At 50.5% G+C, this 18,418-nt stretch overlaps 1 protein-coding gene across 1 annotated transcript in view; it reads left to right on the top strand.

Moving 5' to 3' along the window:
- LOC144146580 (uncharacterized) overlaps window positions 1–18,418 on the top strand; it is a 119,555-nt gene that overhangs the window by 52,358 nt on the left and 48,779 nt on the right. The window contains exons 6-8 of the mRNA XM_077678523.1: window positions 13,737–13,833; window positions 14,276–14,352; window positions 16,035–16,223. Coding sequence (XP_077534649.1) covers window positions 13,737–13,833; window positions 14,276–14,352; window positions 16,035–16,223 — 363 coding nt within the window. The remainder of the gene's footprint in view (window positions 1–13,736; window positions 13,834–14,275; window positions 14,353–16,034; window positions 16,224–18,418) is intronic.

The following is an 18,418-nucleotide window of genomic DNA, read 5'->3' as shown; positions in this document are numbered from 1 at the left end:
TTGGGCAATGAGAGATCAATATCGGCCAACGTTTTTAATGTAAAACGTAAATCCAAAGTACGGCCAGCACTATCCCTACAGTGCAAAATCGCAGTCGCAGCCTGGCACATTTATTTTTGTGAGCGCTTTCATGAAGGAGCAGAGTTGATGGCGATAAGCTATTGCGGGGGCTTCGCGGAACCTTGCTGCGGAAGCGCTAACTAAGAATATTCAGATTACCAGCAAAGAATTCTCTAAAATAGCTAGTAAACGCCGACGTACCACTCGAAGGATGGGCTTCCATCTAGTACACCGGCTATTTCGCTGCGGGACACCATTTGTGCGGTGGTGCAGTGATCTCGCGCGTCGCGCCCGCTCGGTAAACGTTGCGGGTTCAATTCGCAACAAAGACAGCTTTTTTTAGCGGTCTTTAAGGGGCATTGTTCGGATATCCAATTGCATTTCAATGGTTTGCATATCCCTGGTTTTCATTTGTCTGCATCCGAGTATGCAGAAAAAGAGTCCTTGTAGGAGCTATTGCGGCTTGACTTAACGACTCGGCGTGTTTACTTCCGTGGTGAAGCACGTGTGTGCGGGAGCAGACGCCGCAGCAAAGTCGCAGTGTACCGCAGCGCCGCATGGTAGACACACGTGGCAGAGCGCCCTCGCAACACTGTGGCGTCACTGCTTGAATCGGCGTCCAGAAACCGAAACCGAGTCGTGTTCGTATGAATTGTGCGATAATAAATCTTTTACTCAGAATATGTGCATGTGAGAGCAGGTATCATGCTCTCTAAAGAAATATGAAACGCTTTCCACAAGGAATGCACAGCCAACAAATTTGGTGGCAAACACCACTAGGCACGTCGCAATAGAAAGAAATTACACGCTAGGAAGATATTACGATAGAAAAATATTCAGAAGGGAACAGGTTTGGACGTGTTGGTTCATAGTCACACAGAAAACAAGGGCTGTAAAAAAACACGCCGGTCCTACCCTTTCCACGCCTCGTCCTATGCTTTATTTAGAATGCTTGTGTTCTGTGTGGCTAGAAAACTAGACAAGTAATCAAGATAGAGCAACGGCTTTTATGATAGAGCAGCGATTTTGCGAAAGCGCACGAAAAATGAAAAAGTACCTTTTTCTCTATTAGAGGTGGGCTTTTCAACCTCGGAACCAGAGTAGGAGACAACAGAAAAAAGTTGGCAAGGTGCAAAAAAGAAGACATAAATCGGAGCCAATTTCTGATCACTCACTAGCTACGCATGAATGCCATCTTTTCGATAAGATGAAGACAATTATGCTATTGCGCCCATAACGCTGCTCCTCGCAAAATCAATACACAAAAAAGGAAACGGCAATACCAGCCGAGCGACGACACAGCAACAAACGATGGAAGTCACATTTCTTTTAGAGTCATTGTACGGCAAACCTCTCAGGGAGTTCGTCCGACCATCACCGATTACAATATCAATATTGTCACGAAGCCAAGGACGACGCAGTTGTCTTGCAGGAGAAACAAGTTTATTGGAGCGAACTTGTGCTCCCCTAACAACTCAAAAGAATACAGAGGCGGCGAAGCAGCGGTCAACAAAGTGACTTGCGTCAGCGAGCGTCGCAGAATCGAATGCCCCGGCGTCCGCACTGCAGGCTTTTTATCTTTTGGCGCGCGTGGTTCTCGAAACGTCGATTCGCATCGAGAACATAGTAGATCCAAGAAGATTATTCTGGGCTGTTCACGTTAGATCGGAATGCTCTCCCTATCACAACAGATAACACATGCGGCACAGAAAGAAAGAATGGAACACGCGCTTCCCTTGGCGCAGAGATAACACAGGCCGGCGCAGCCGGGCGGTAAACGCAAAACACAAATAAACAAACCCAATGTATGGTTCGCGGCATTACCCCCCCTCTAAGAGTGCATCGACCCGATGCTAACATAAGCGACAGTCCGAATAAAAGTTCGTCATCGTCCGTAGAAAGGTTTTAAGCGAACCACGTGGACGACTTCAGGCCGCGTGCGTCGTCGTGATGTGCCGGAGTCACCATCGGGGATCACTTCGTAGGTAAGTTGGCCAACACGTCGTAGAATCTGGTAGGGTCCGAAATACCGTCGCAGGAGCTTCTCACTGAGTCCGCGTCGTCGGATGGGAGTCCAAACCCACACACGATCCCCTGGTTGGTACTCGGCGTCTCGGCGTCGGAGGTTGTAGCGGCCCGCATCCACCAGCTGCTGGTCCGTTATACGAACTCGAGCGAGCTGGCGGGCCTCCTCCGCACGTTGAAGATATCCGTGGACGTCGGCGTCGAGGTCGTCGTCTTCTACGTGCGGAAGCATGGCGTCGAGCATCGTAGTCGGCCTTCTACCGTAGACAAGCTCGAACGGCGTCAGCTGTGTCGTCTCCTGGATAGCCGTGTTGTACGCAAACGTGACATACGGGAGCACTTCGTCCCAAGTCTTATGTTCACCGTCAACGTACATTGACAGCATATCTGCGATTGTCTTGTTCAGACGTTCTGTTAGTCCGTTCGTTTGGGGGTGGTACGCCGTCGTTCTTCGGTGATCCGTGTTGCTGTAGCGTAATACTCCTTGCATCAGCTCCGCAGTAAATGCCGTTCCGCGGTCTGTGATTAGGACTTCCGGGGCTCCATGTCGCAGCACAACTTGGCTTATAAAGAACTTCGCCACTTCTTGTGCAGTCCCCCTCGGAAGAGCAGCGGTCTCTGCGTAGCGCGTCATGTAGTCTGTCGCTACGGCAATCCACTTGTTCTGTGATCGTGACGTAGGGAACGGGCCTAAAAGGTCCATTCCAATCTGTTGAAATGGTCTCGATGGGACGGCGATCGGTTGCAGAAGTCCGGCGGGTCTTGTCGGCGGCGTTTTTCGTCGCTGGCAGTCATGGCAGCTGCGGACGTAGTGGGTGACGTCAGAGGTAAGGCCGGGCCAGTAGTACCTCGCCTTGATTTTTCCAATAGTGCGGGCTGTGCCCAGATGTCCGGAAGACGGGTCGTCGTGGCACGCTTCCAAAATTTCGTCACGAAGGTCCGCGGGGATGACGAGAAGGTAATTCGCTCTTGTTCCGGGGCTGAATTCTGCTTCACAAGGACGGAGTTTCTCAGGCTGAATGCTGGTAAGCTGCGTTTGAAGCTCCTAGGAACGGCAACGTTGCATCCCTCGAGGTACTCGATTATGACGCGTAAGTCGGGGTCGGCACGCTGCTGGGCGGCTAGGTCGCTCTCCGTCACGATCCCGAAGAACGCGCTGTCTTCATCAGAGTCTTGTGGTGGTGGGTCGACGGGGGCGCGGGACAGGCAGTCGGCGTCGGAGTGTTTCCTGCAGGATTTATAAACGACTGTAACGTCGAACTCCTGCAGGCGCAAGCTCCACCGCCCAAGACGGCCAGAGGGGTCCTTCAAATTGGCGAGCCAACACAGCGCATGGTGGTCTGTTACAACCTTGAATGGCCTTCCATACACGTATGGGCGAAATTTTGAAATCGCCCATATAATAGCTAGGCACTCTTTCTCAGAGGCAGAATAGTTTTTCTCCTCCTTCGACAGACCACGGCTAGCATAGACGATTACCCTTTCGCAGCCGCTTTGCTTTTGGACAAGGACGGCACCCAAGCCTATATCGCTGGCGTCCGTATGCATTTCCGTTTCGGCATTTCCGTCGAAATGAGCGAGCACGGGCGGGCTTTGCAGGCGTTTTTGCAGCTCGCCGAATGCTTTTTCTTGGTCGTTTTCCCAGCTGAAAGGGGTGCTATCTTTCGTCAAGCGCGTGAGTGGCTCTGCAATGCGTGCGAAGTTTGCGACGAAGCGCCGGTAGTATGCGCACAGCCCGAGAAATCTCCGCACGCCCTTCTTGTCTTTCGGCCGTGGGAAGTTCGCAATGGCTGAAGTTTTTGCCGGGTCAGGTAGGACTCCCGCGGCGTTGACGACGTGGCCCAAGAACTTGAGTTCCCCGTATGCGAAACGGCACTTTTCAGGCTTCAGCGTCAACCCCGACGTACGAATGGCCTCGAGTACAGACTCCAACCTTGCAAGGTGTTCGTCGAACGTCCGGGCGAATACCACTACGTCGTCGAGGTATACGAGGCAGGTGTGCCACTTAAGGCCAGCTAGCACAGTGTCCATGACTCTTTGAAACGTCGCTGGTGCTGTGCACAGCCCAAACGGCATCACCTTGAACTCGTATAGGCCGTCTGGGGTTATAAATGCAGTCTTCTCTCGGTCTCTCTCGTCCACTTCAATTTGCCAGTAGCCGGTCTTCAGGTCCATCGATGAGAAGTACTTCGCGTGGCAGAGGTGGTCGAGGGCGTCGTCGATTCGGGGGAGGGGGTACACGTCCTTTTTCGTGATTTTGTTCAGTCGCCGGTAGTCAACGCAAAACCTTAATGTGCCGTCTTTTTTCTTTACGAGTACGACAGGCGCAGCCCAGGGGCTTTTCGATGGCTGTATAATGTCATCGCTCAGCATGTCGTCGACTTGAGTCCGGATGGCTTCCCGTTCGTGTGAAGAGACGCGGTACGGTGATTGTCGGGTAGGTCGGGCTCCATCTTCGGTTATTATTCGGTGCTTCGCTAGAGGGGTCTGACGTAGTTTTGCGTTCGACGAAAAACATTCGCTATAGCGACGCAGCAAAGCCAATAATTTTTTCCGTTGTTTTTGCGGTAGCGCCGGATTCACGTCGAATGGCTGCGGGAGCTTGAATGTTTCTACGGGTGTGCGTTCAAAGTCGGCGACTGCGATCACATCACTTGCTTCTTGCGTTTCTTCGAGGAACGCAATTGCAGCTCCCTTGTTTAAATGCTGGTACTCTTCGGTGAAATTAGTGACCAAAACGTGAGATTGGCGTTGCTTAAAGTGCGCAATGCCTCTTGCGACGGAGACACCGCGGTCGAGAAGCAACCTTCGATCACTCTCTACGATAGCGTCGATGTCAGAAGCAGCATCCTCACAGTAGACGGCGATCATCAAGCTTGCGCGGGGTGGCAGGGTGATGTGATCGTCGGCGATCCTGACAGCAGCACGGTGATCGGGGTTCGGCTGCGGCGTCGTGGAGTGATTGGAGGAAAATGTTATCGACTTGGTCTGCAGATCAATTATTGCGCCGTTGTCCGTCAAAAAGTCCATTCCGAGAATCACGTCGCGGGAGCAGTTAGGCAGAACGACGAACGCCGCAGGGTACGTTGTGCCGTCTATGGTGACGCGCGATGTGCACGTTCCACTTGGCGTCACGATGTGGCCTCCTGCTGTGCGTATGTGCGGACCGTCCCATCTGGTCATAACTTTCTTCAGTTTAGACGCAAATGGTCCGCTCATTACCGAATAGTCAGCTCCCGTGTCTACGAGGGCGACTACGTCAAAGCCGTCGATGGACACTTTGACGTCACATGCAGTCGTCCTCGAGTTCCGGGTTCGCCGGGGCGTCGTATCTCTGCTTGTACGTGTTGATGGTCGGGCACTGTGCATCGTCGTTTTCGTCGTCTTCTCAACGGACGTCTCGGTCAGGTCGGGTACGCGTCGCGGCGTATAGCTGTTGTCGTGTACGGGAGTCTCGTCAGGTCTGGGTCGGGTCGTCGGGATGAGGGCATGTTGTGAGTCACTGTCTTCCGCGAGTCGTTGCGTCGTTGGAGGGTTTTCATTTTTCCACGATCGTGCAACTTTACCTCCAGAAGTTGCTGCTTTTAGTTTCCCCCGCGTGGGCTGGGGGACCTTCCACGTGAGAACTCAGCATTGCTACGGCGGTTCGGCGACTGGTATGGGTAGGGTGACGCCGAACGGTTGAAACGGGTTGGTCGACGGCTGGTGTTGGACAGGTACTCTTCGATCTTCGATGGGCGCTGGCCAGTTCGAGGGCGGGGTGCGTCGACGGAGAACCCTCGCAAACCGAGCCTCCTGTAGGGGCAGCGACGGTAGACGTGGTCGGCCTCTCCGCAGTGGTAGCACAGCGGACGATTGTCGGACGTTCGCCACACGTCGGTCTTCCTTGGGGCAGGGAGTTGCGCCGCAGGTGGTCGGGCCGGCGAGACGGGACGACGGTACGGAGTCTCGTGACGATAGGGTGCAGGTGGGCGAGGGCGATGTACAGCAGCCGCTTAGGTCATGGCTTGCGGCTCACGAGGTGCTACTGGCGTCGTTGAAGTTCCCAGCGCTTGCTGCACTTCTTCTCTAATAACGTCGGTAAGAGAAGCGACTTGTGGTTGCGGCGGCGTCGGGAGCAGTTTCCGCAGCTCCTCCCTCACTATTTCGCGGATAGTGTCGCGTAGTGAGTCGGAGTTGATAGCGCTGGCACCAAGCGTCTCCGAAAGCAGCGCATTGATTGGGCGGTCGTACTGCCTCGTTCGGATTTCGAGCGTCTTCTCCATCGCGGCGGCCTCAGACGCGAATTCGGACACGGTCTTAGGGGGGTTGCGAACAAGGCACGCGAAGAGCTCTTGCTTCACACCTCGCATCAGAAACCGTAGTTTCTTTTCTTCCGTCATTCCTGGGTCCGCACGGCGGAAAAGTCTCTTCATTTCCTCGACGAAGATTACGACTCCTTCGTTCGGGTGTTGCGTTCGAGTTTCCAGTAAAATCGCAGCTCGTTCTTTTCTCACCACGGTCGTGAAGGTCTTAAGGAACTCGCTTTTGAATTGCGTCGAGTCGGTCAAGGCGCTCTCGTGGTTTTCAAACCAAGTTCGGGCTGCATCCTCCAAGTAAAAGAAAACATGCCGGAAGGTTTCTACATCGTCCCACCTGTTGAAGATCCGCACGCGCTCCAGCTTCTCCAACCATTCCTCTGGATCTTCAGCGGGGGCTCCCCGGAACGATGGCGGTTCCCGGGGCTGCTGCAGCATGATTGGCGACGTTGTTTCTTGTACCATGGTGTTGGTTGCAGCGTTCCTTCTCTTGGGCCCTTCTGGCATCAAACCGAACTCGGGTGGAAAATCTTGCAGGCGGAGGCTGGCTCTTGTTGGACTGGCTTGGCGGCTTCCCGCGGTTGCAGTGGGCATGAAGGGTGCGTACCCAGCACCTCCACCAGATGTCACGAAGCCAAGGACGACGCAGTTGTCTTGCACGAGAAACAAGTTTATTGGAGCGAACTTGTGCTCCCCTAACAACTCAAAAGAATACAGAGGCGGCGAAGAAGCGGTCAACAAAGTGACTTGCGTCAGCGAGCGTCGCAAAATCGAATGCCCCGGCGTCCGCACTGCAGGCTTTTTATCTTTTGGCGCGCGTGGTTCTCGAAACGTCGATTCGCATCGAGAACATAGTAGATCCAAGAAGATTATTCTGGGCTGTTCACGTTAGATCGGAATGCTCTCCCTATCACAACAGATAACACATGCGGCACAGAAAGAAAGAATGGAACACGCGCTTCCCTTGGCGCAGAGATAACACAGGCTGGCGCAGCCGGGCGGTAAACGCAAAACACAAATAAACAAACCCAATGTATGGTTCGCGGCAATATTCATGGTTGATTAATTCCCGACAATATTCGTTATTGTAGCCATTTGTTGGCCACAAAATGTTTTCTGTCCCTTACAGCAGTTGAAAAATGGCTGGTGTGACAAAACCTCAATTGCGAAAAAAAGTTCGCAATAATAAAATATTAAAAGGAGCACACTGAAATATTTCAAGGTGATAGAAAGAGAAGCGGGCTTTCTTGCTACAATGCGTTCACAGTTGCTAGTGTGGGAAAATGAAGTTGGCGGCGAAGCGAAATTGCTTTTCTGAGCAATTTACCACAATTCTTACAGCGGCAAGGACCACTGTACAGGCAATGTAGCTTAACATTTTCTTTATATTGTTGAACGTAAGTGCGCAAGAAAAAATGTGGGACCCAGGATGATGGTAGTTTAATCGCAGTGAAGACATAAATGCTAAACAAGCAGGAAAATTTTATTCTCATTCAGCTCTTCGACGGTCCACACAAAAATACAGCCTTAGCTCATTTCGAAGCGTGTACAATGGGAGTTTATTTCAAAATGTTTAATGGGCATTGTTTTCGTGTTAACCAAGAAAAACGTTTTATATTGAGCGCCCACCACGGCCTCAGACGGCGGTGCCTTACTCTGCTTTACTACAACAACGGCTCCTCCGTGGCAAAGGAGAATTGCGGCAACAGCGCAAATTGATATACCCCTTGTTTCATTTGCTTCTTATCATTGCTGGCCGCTTGGCAAAAGGGATTCCACTAGCATCCTCAGGTGATTTGCGCTGCTGCATCTGAAATGTAGTGTTGATCTTATGCAGTTCTTTCACTTTGTTCTTTCAATTACGAGTGTATAGATAACTTGTTTGGGGCATCCTCTTTTTTCAAACAAGTTACGGCATTGCTGCATGGTTCGGAGCTACAAGCGAATGAAGCTATGCGGATTAGGACCGAACGGGGTTTTTGGCCCGCCTCCAGGAAGCGCATGACGCCCCATCAGCGAAGAAGCGAAATCTTCAATAAGGTTTGATGAAGACGATTTTGTTTCGTACTGCCTGCCCTGAAGAAAAAAAACGAAATACGCGGTCACCAAAAGCGATTGCTTTTACTAAATCTGAGAGAGATGTACGAAGAGTGGAAAACATCCTGTTCTGTAGAGTGCGAATTCTCTTTATTCGCAGCCGTGCGCCCGCCAAACTGCATTTTCGCATGCGGAAGGGGCACCCACAAAGTTTGCGTGTGCAGGGCGCACGGAAACATCACACTCATGCTTCATGCTGCAGGTTTGAAGCAAAAAACAGAACTGATGTCAGCGATAGTATGCAACATCGACAATGTGCAGCTGCTGTCCAGCGGAGCCCGACAAAGATGCCCTTCAGAGCATTTTGGAGAGCGCACTACATATGGACAAAGTAGACGATGTGCATGTTGAACACTGGATCGCAGGTGTTCGCTGCAGACCAGTGAAAATAATTTTAAGTTCCATTCAATTGTCGATAAATCATTTAGACGCTGTAGAAGATGTCAAAGTGCATCACTTCATAAGCAACCAGTAAGTAAAGTACCTTCAAGAGCTATAAATCAGTGTAAAAGATGAGGAGATGATTCTCTTTTAATCTTCCATAGAATCATTGCTTTATAGCGCAAGATTCTCAACAATTCTACCGCTAGGTAGATACAGAAGCCACAATACACCCCTACATGGCATACCACCGCTCAGAAGAGACTGGGGACCTCTGTGTAAAATCGTTTGCCGCCATGCAGGACTGTCTTGATCGCATGAAAGTGGCAGTGCCTACATTTCAAGCTGAGGCGTTAGAAGTTCTTAAGCACACATTCTCTGATCTTCGAAAAAATTACTTTTTTTCAATAAGGCATTATCACAGTAAAACGAATAAAAATGTTTTGTAGTTGTGTTACCATAAAATTACGTAAATTTATTGGCTGAGCTGAACTATTTTTGCCATGTTACGTAAAAAGTGCGCTTGCGGCAGGGTTGACGGCACCGTTGAGCGATTTGCGGCCAGGATCAGTCTTAAGAGACGTCACCATGAACAAATATTTACCCCATCAGCTATTTGCGGGAGGTGAAAAACAAATGCATACACCATTTTTCATAAGGAGCCGGGAAAGGTGGAAAATACTCGCAAATCAGGCATCGCGGCGGCCTGCCGCTTGCGACTGCTCAGCCTTGCCTCTGCGCGCTGGGCTGTTAACGTTTTTGTGCTCCGCTGCATAGCAGAAGAGTGTTTGTCACCGTGTGCTTAGTCTTGCACAACGTTCCCTGTTTTAGCCTATGCTGCGATGCTGTTCAAAGGGAAAACTTCGCTTGGTCAGGGCTGTGTGGTTGCGGGGCAGGGAACAACCAGAGAAAGCGAGAAAAAAATCACGCCATATCCACGGAATGAATGATGATAAGTGGGGCAAAGCTCGAGAGGGGGAGATCATCGGTAACCGTAACTCTCCCGTGAAAGTTCGCCCATTACATCATTAAGAAAGACGTAAGACTGTGTGCGTACATTGTACAAATCAACTTTTATTTTCGGAGTCAATGCTCCCAGGCCCAGACCTGGTGAAAGACCCCGCGCCATCGAGGACTACCCCGCACCTCCACCACAATTTGTCACGTAGGATGGGACACAACGGTAAAGAAAGAACTTTTATTTAGGGCGAACTTGTGCCCGAACAAGACGAGAGGAAACGAGCAATGGTCCTTGCGTCTCGTTCGATCTCCGAGAAGGACTGCCTGCGTTCGTGGCGTGATCTCTTGCGTGATCTCCCCCTCGCAGTGCACGTGCGCTCGCGCCTCCGTTGGCGAACACAGACAAGCTCGCGCTCCCGGTGGCGAGTTTGCGCTGCCGGTTGCAGTCGGTTCTTGCGCGTGCAACGCGGCCCACTTTGCGACATCTCCGAAAGCATGCGGCGGTCACGTACCACGAGACACGAGGGATGGACAGACCCATGGCTTTAGGAGCTTCGCCCCTAAAATTCGCTAACAGCACGCATCTGCACGACACTGCGTGACGAAATTGCAGTGCGGTTGCGACATTATTTTGCTGCTTCACTTTCCAACGGACTCCCAGTTGAGACACCGGTGGGCGCCGTTGATACACCGCAAAAAATTTCCACCGGTTCAGTGCACTTGTTGGACGGCAAGCAGAAAGAGCAAAATACATTTATCACATGCAAAGTTGCACTGGGGCGACAAAGCGGAAACCCCGTAATGTTAAAAACTATATCCCCCACAATCTATCATTATATTCACTTCTGTTTCCTTGTAATCGATATAAACTAGCTTACATTTTTCAGTAATTACAGCCAGTTGGCATTAAACATCCGCTTTTCATTTAATCTAACCGTAAATATACGGCGTTTTGTTTACTTCTTTTCAGGCAAATGTATCGCACTGCCGAACGATATTGAAGAATACCTATCTCCGTCGTACACTTCTGGTCGATAGCAGGACAAGCAGGCAGCACAATGTGGAAAATCAGTTCGTGATACGCGAACGCTTTATTGGAAAAATAGCTCAACCTGTCCACAAAGTGATGAGGAAAAGTTTCTCATACTTTTGCGTCGTCGCGGAATCTAAAGTAGTACAATTAAAACAACCACTGCTGATCGCGTAAAGCATTCCACAAAGATGGGCTCTGAGTGACAGGGTGCATACGCCGCGCTGTATTAGGCGAATCATGAACCGAATCTTCGAATAATAGTTGGACTGCTTGTATTCCAGTTAATTCACACTCGTCAGTAACCGTTCAGAAATATCATGTTTTTTTATTGCAATGTCAACAGCGTGGTAGTTGTCTCGTCGAACGTCCATCGCGAGCGCCAGTCAGTGAGACACACGCGGGGCGCGTTCCGCATTCGACGCCCGCACCTCCGTAGACATGACTAATAAGTGAGCATAACAAGCACGGTGCCGTTTAAAATACGTTTTTACTCACCGATACAAATTTTTATGTTAGCCGGCACCATACCGGTAGAGTTTGCAGCGCGTAACAGCGGAGCTCCAACCGCAGCACCACCACTGCTACTGCTGCTCGCAACAGTCGGCGTCGGCATCTTCCGCTCGATTAGTGAACTAGGACCTAAAATCCATCAGCAGGTGATGAAAACAAAACAGAGCACACCCACGCACTGCAACCGCTAACTTAACGCCAAACCACTACGGCCCATTGGGTAATCCCCTGACACTGAACTGATGCACAGAAAGAATGGAGCACTTAACAGCCCAGCATGGCGCTTTGGGCGTTCGCTTCATAAACGGCGCCAACGCCTAGTCAGAAAAAGCAAATGGGGGCGCCACCTCTAGCAAGGAAATGACGTATATACGTGATGTGGTTGTCAAAAGAAATGGCCGAGAAAAAAAAGCAACTCTCAGGAAAGTTTAAGTCGACAATTCCCTTGATAGATGCGTGCATTTATGACCACTTTTTACCGTCGTCGCTAACAACTATCAATACTGGGCCCACGTCTTACTACGGCGCCCAGACGTTCCAATAGCATAGAAACTATGTCAGCGACCACGACGAAAACTGCAGCCTATTAAATGCACACAGGTCAAACTAGTAGCCGATCTCCTGCTACAACTGTATAACCTGTATGAAGGCATCGTTGCGGAATGCGTGTACGAGCACCAGCAACTCAAGATGTGCGGATGACGCCCGTCCGAAATACGGCACCGGCCAATCGCCCTCCTTTAGAGCAGCCAGCCGCGTAAAAACTGGAAACGCCCGTGACATGCGCTGCCCCAGAACCTCTCCACTGCCTCGCAGGTACTACCACTACACCAAAACAAACTTACAGCGTGCCGTCTGATGCCGTCGTGGGCGCTGAATACAACAATTATTTTCTCATCTTAAACTAAACGTACTCCGATTTAGCTTTCTGGAATGAATAGTTTTTGTACGTCTTTTCAAAGACTCTAAGCCTGTTATTTAACGCAGATTACCATATAGTGGAATATGAGAGAAAGTACATGACTAATTTTACAAATTTTTAAACTTCATGTCTATACCGCGGTTAAGCTGTCCGCTAACCGGCTCGTGTTTTTTTTTCGCTTTTACCGCCAACAATTTAAGCAAAGCATGCAGCTGCATTGTCTCGAGAAAGATTGAACAGCTGTAAAAATGTGTATAAATATTCTAGAAACACCGCTGTTCTTCATGGCAACGCCCATTTTCACACACCCTAACAATTGGCAATGCAATGTATCAAGGAAGCAGCGGGCGTCTTTTCCTGTCAGCTAGAATTAGTTCACTGTATCCCTATATTATTCTATTTTGCGATTTGTTAACGTAGTTTTCGTCCCCGGCTGGATTTTCAAATTGCTGTAAACGAAATCAGCATTTTTTTTGGGGGGGGGCGGAAATCGGCTAAGAAAATTCATAGCTATAGGGAAGGGATCAACCAAACATTTTCATAGCACAAGTAGAAGTGCTCTAGGGAACTCTCTGAGACATTTGGCATTGAATTATTAGTCGCTTGGATTGTTATTTTTTTACATTAAACCCGACTTTGTAGGACTCTTGAAACTTGTCTCACCAAAAAGACAAAAAAAATGTTCAGGCGAACTCCTCCCAACTGTGCAGTCATTCGCTGAGAGAGGGCGATAGGAGGTGCCCATTTGGGCATCATAACAGACAGACATTCTATTCGGAATGCTTTCAGTTAACCTTTTTACTGCCGTGTTTTGTCATGGGTGGTCCTCACACCCTTTCGGCTTTTTCCGTGTTCGTCCGTTGGAAGTTGCATGCTAGCAATGCACGAAGAGTATCTGCAACAGATGTAAACGCTTTTTTCATAATGACCTTACCGGTCAAGTGAACAGCTGCATAACTACCCTAATATTTATCTGCCAATTGGGACGTTCAGGTGATTGGAAAACATTGCAGTATACTATTTCTCAGAACACCATACACGCTAGCACACATATTGGGAGATTCCCCTCGCAGCTTTTGTCGCCTCTAACTTTCTACGAACATAACGGCCTGGCTGCAGAGATAAGAATAACCAACGCGAATGAGCAAACCCATACTTCATGTGCTGTCTAAGAGTTTACCTGACGTGATGTAGGCGCTAATGCGGCCTTTCCGTAGATGGCGCGACATGCCCAAAATATATTTTTTGCCAGCTGTCTCGAGAATGTCAGGGCGCTCGGTAAGTTAAACCACATTCATAAAAAATGGAAATCTTCGCACCATGGTGAAGCACCATTCGATTTTATAAGGTGTAGGTGCACAACAATAACGATATGTAGTTCAAACTCTCACAAAATCGAAACCTATTAACATCTACAATATTGTCTGCATCATCTTACGACATGTTACAGGAAAGTGAGACAAGGAGGAGGCCCGCGTCTCACATATCACAGCACAAATCACCACAGCGAAAACGTGTGCTAAGATCAAGCTCTCCCGCATGGCCAGGTATGTCATTTTTATAAGTTAAGAACATCAGTACTTCTTTTGGTCGCTGGTGTAACCATTGGCATTTTTTTTCGAATGACAGTTTTTACTGTGCCTGCAACATAAAGCGTCTTGAGTGTTGGTTGATTTGAACTACAGTGCGTCGCTTGCAGCACGCGAAACATCAGCATCGGTGTGTTGTGACTTATCGTGTTGATGGTTGAATATGTTGCGATGTGTGGAATAGTACCTACGACAATTACTGTACAATTGCAAGCCGAACGGCTGCTTATACGTTGCACATATGACCATGGTTTAACAGAGGAACTGCGTATAACGTTTCACTGGGAGCTTTGATTGCGTCCACTCAGCGGAAAAAAATGTCCTAATGTTTTCAGAACCACTAAATGCCACTGACTGGTTTGGCTAGATGACATGTCTCATTACCTTGTTTTTCTTGAAGGTTCGTGGGTGCCAGGCGGCGGAAGAAATGAAAAATTGCCTCTCCTTCCAGCTAACGTTATGCGGCTTGGAAAAGGGGTTCGTTTTTCTTTTCCTGTACAGTTTCTTGCTCTTTTCACTTTGTATATGCAGTCTGCTGTAACATGCTGGAAACGTTTCTCGATTGAAGGCAAAGCATTCGAATGGTGAATCTGTGTCTCCGTCCTACATTCTTTGTGGATAGAACTGTGAACACTGCTCACTAAACTTCCAAGAGAGATGAAATTTCTTGGTCTCCAACAGAGGCCGATGAGCATTACAATATAGGCATAAAACTTACTAACATTCTCTCTTAGTGTCTGGTGAGGAAACCCTCGTAACGTACATGTGGCCAGGGTACAAGTTTGAAAGGGATCGCCGAGTGCCCATCACTGATAATGTTGCGGAAAGGGTCGCTTGCTATTAGCCAATGACGGTGCAGGTGCTGCCAAATGAACGTGAAAAAGATGTCACAGTGTGAATGCACACGGCTGAATCGTCTGCACGAAAAGTTAAACGTTGGGTCAGGTGAATTCCCCACAACAGCGTTTTCATGATGCTGCGTTTTTATGCAGGGACCCTGAGTATTTATTTTGCGTGTTCGACGGGTTTAGACCGTCATTCAACTAATACGTGCTTACTAAGCGATCGCCCACATTTCCCACATCATTTTGCGCCTCTTGCCTCGTCGTCTCAGTTGAGAGACCTTTTTGCTGTGCGAACGGACACAATAATAAAAGTGTGCGGGTGCAGCTAGTGTTTGCTACGTGAACTCTTTGCCTCCATATTTCTTTTTACGTGCTCTTCATGCACTGTGCTTTACTTCGGTTCACTTGGGGTATACTGTGCCCTGAAAAACCCTTGTTGCGCTTCCAAATTTGTCATGTTAATATGGACAGGTGTCATATATATGACCATGAAGAATTAGGATATACTCTAGCGCTTCGGTTGAAATGTGCTGTTTTGCGCTCTGGCCTTGTCAATTTAAACACTATTAATATAATTTATCTACCATGTTAATGCTTCCTATTAATTAGATGAAGGTCACAATGGACTCGATACCATCCTTTGCCCCGTCCACCAATCGGCCACTACTGAATTAAGCAGCGGGCGAGCATATTCTCCTTCATCTATGACTGCCAACGGAGCTCCTTCCGAGCCTATGGCCATTATTGTAATCATCCTCTCACCATAACGCTATCACACCACATTTTGTGGCACAGTAACCGTAATGAGAGGACTGACTCAAGGTGCGCGAGCGCCCAAACAAAAATACCGCGGTATAAGTGCCTGGTCAGGAGCGGTCTCTTTGCGTTCTTCCATGCTCGTTATTTTCGCCTGAATTCGTATTTACCAGCTGGTTTATCCCCTCTTGTGCCTTTTGATCCACGCTGCAACGTCTCTGGCCCCTCCACGGACAGTCGGCAAGCAAGAGGATGACCCCTCGGGGACGTCCTCTGCTTCGGATCCCGCTCACCGGCCGCTAGGCCTAGCACCTCAATCGCAGTCCCATTGGCGGGCACGGCACCGCTCAGCTATGTCCCACATGTCAGCGCAACTGGCGGTGATCCTTGCTGCTGCAGAAGCGACTACGCACCCGACGCTAGAGGATATCCCACCAATGGAGGTAACTCCACAGTCCCCGCTACCTCCGGCTGAGCCCTCCAGTTTATCTAAGCGTCCGTCTGACCAGGGGGCTACCCCAAGTCACTACTGAAGACTCAACTTCACCTGCGGCCAAGCGGGCGTGTTCCTCGGACACAAACAAGCCACTTCAGCAGTCGGATGAGCGCAGTTCACCACCGGCAGCCGCTCCACCCCGTGCAACGACCACCGCTCCCCAGGGCTTTACAGCGACGGCCAGCTCCTCCACGTACAAGGTCGCCATCAAACCTCGAGAGCACTTCAACATCCTGTCTCTTCCAACGAAGGTACTTCAACAGACTTTCGACAGCTGCCTGGAAACCTCTGGATTTACTGGATACGCCTACCACAGTCGCACCAACACTATATCTGTGTGGGTGCCGTCTCTAGAGGCTGTCCAGCGGCTATGCTCCCTACACCGTATTCTACTCGCGGCTGAAAAGCAGCTTACTGTACAAGTGTACCTGCTGTCGGGCAGTGACATCCGGCGATATGTCGTTTCTGGGGTAGATCCCGGCGAGGATCCCGAAGTCCTTCGTGCCAGCCTCCGGTGTGCCACTCACCAGGTGCTTCTTGCCCGCTACATTGGCTCTGGCCGCACGTGCCTGGTTACTCTGCGTGGCCCACTAGAGCCACCAGAACGACTTTTGTACAATGGCTGCGTACTTCGGCCCCGCCTGTTCAAGGCCGGAGTGGTGCACTGTTACCGATACTTTCGTCAGGGGCACATGAGCACTTCGTGCCCATCCTCTGCCCCAGAACCACTCGCTACTTCTGAATCGGAACCGCCAGCTAACCCGTCGGCCACGCCGCCAAAGGTCACGTTTCGATGCGGTCTGTGTCGTAGCGATGACCATGACATTGCGGACAAGAAATGTCCTGCGAAATGCAAAGCTGCACTTGCTAAACGACGAGCGTGGCGACGCCGGTCTGAGCCCAAGGCAATCCATACGTCCAATCGCTTCGAGTGTTTGGCGGAGGATAACGAAGACGCTATGGAGGAAGTCGCTGCAGAGCCGGCAGAGTACATGCAGCCCTCGTACCGCGATGTGCTCCGTCGCTCCTCACGCCTACAGAATAAGCACAAGTTCACTGGAAATGCATCTCCGGTTACAGACGAGCTAGCAGAGGTGGACCAACAGTTGGCTGTGCTGCAAGCTGAGGTCACCAAGCTCAGCCAGCGCCGTGCTCGGCTAATTCGTCGGTCGCAGCGTCAGCCGCCAGAACAACCAAGCCAATCGAGTCAGCCCAGTCTCTCACAACCGAGCCTGCACCAGCAAAAGCCAGTCCCTTCCATCCGCACCCAGCAAGAGCTCCTTCAGTTTGTGGTGCAGCAGCTACAGAATTTGGTGTCTGTGTTAGCAGCCCAACTTCGCTAGACCTCTTATTACTATGCCTGACCCACAATATGTAGTACAGTGGAACTGCCGGGGGCTCACAACGAAGATGGGTGAGCTTCGTGAACGTCTCCGCCTAGGCAAACTTCGAGCTTGGGCGTTCCTGCTCCCAGAGACGAACGTGTTACCTCGCCTCCCCAATTTTAGAGCCTATGCTACGCCTTCCATACCTGATGGGCGCTGTGGCTCCACCCCGTCTCCACCAGGCAAAGCCGCAATTTATGTGCACACGGCGTATGCACAAACTCCAATTCCATTAGAAGCATGGTGTACGGCTTGGCAGGAAGTGGTTGCGGTAAAGGTGCAACTGCCCAGGTGTGCAATAATTCTTGTCTCGTGCTATGTGCGACCACACAGCGGACGTGCACCCCGGTTGCGATTGGGGTGGCTAACAACTCTGCGCCGTTCGAACGCTGGCTGTCCCATACTCGTAACGGGTGACTTCAATGCGCCCCATTGCAATTGGGGATACCCTACCTCAAGTGAACGCGGCTGTACGTTACTTGAACAATTCAACGATGCCCACTTCGCACTTCTAAATGATATATCATGTCCTACGCGTCGATGCACTCATCCCCTGATGCCGCCCTACTCACCCGACTTAACCTGGTGGCTTGGTAGTGCAGTGGTATCTTGGCAGCGAGAGGCCGACTGCTGGGGCAGTGATCACCCTATCAGGCTTGGCATTGCCCCGAACTCAACGCGTCGGCTTCGGCGGAGCTACACTATAGTGAACTGGGATGAGTTCCGGTGCAACATCAACGCAACCATGACGGCCCCCAGCACCGACCCCACCACTGTGATTAAAGAGGCTCTGAGCAGTGCCAGTCGGAGGACGTGGGTAGAGGAGTCCCGGCCAAAGCCTGACCTCCGACTTTTGCAGCTGTGGGCCCAGCGCAAACAGGCTGAAGTGGCTGCCTCGCGGGATCCCTCGTGTACGCCGGCTCGAATGCGTTTGCAACGGTTGACCGCTGCGGCCAGACGACACGAGAAACGTCTTTCGCGGCAACGATGGCTTAGCTGGTGTGAGTCGCTCGGCCCTTCGTCCACCACATCGTCTATTTGGCGCACTTTTCGGGCAATGG

This window comes from Haemaphysalis longicornis, unplaced genomic scaffold, assembly GCF_048455015.1.
Source record: "Haemaphysalis longicornis isolate Haplotype H1 unplaced genomic scaffold, Haemaphysalis longicornis Haplotype H1 scaffold_7, whole genome shotgun sequence".
Lineage (NCBI taxonomy): Eukaryota > Metazoa > Arthropoda > Arachnida > Ixodida > Ixodidae > Haemaphysalis > Haemaphysalis longicornis.
This window is presented reverse-complemented; position numbering and strand designations above follow the sequence as displayed.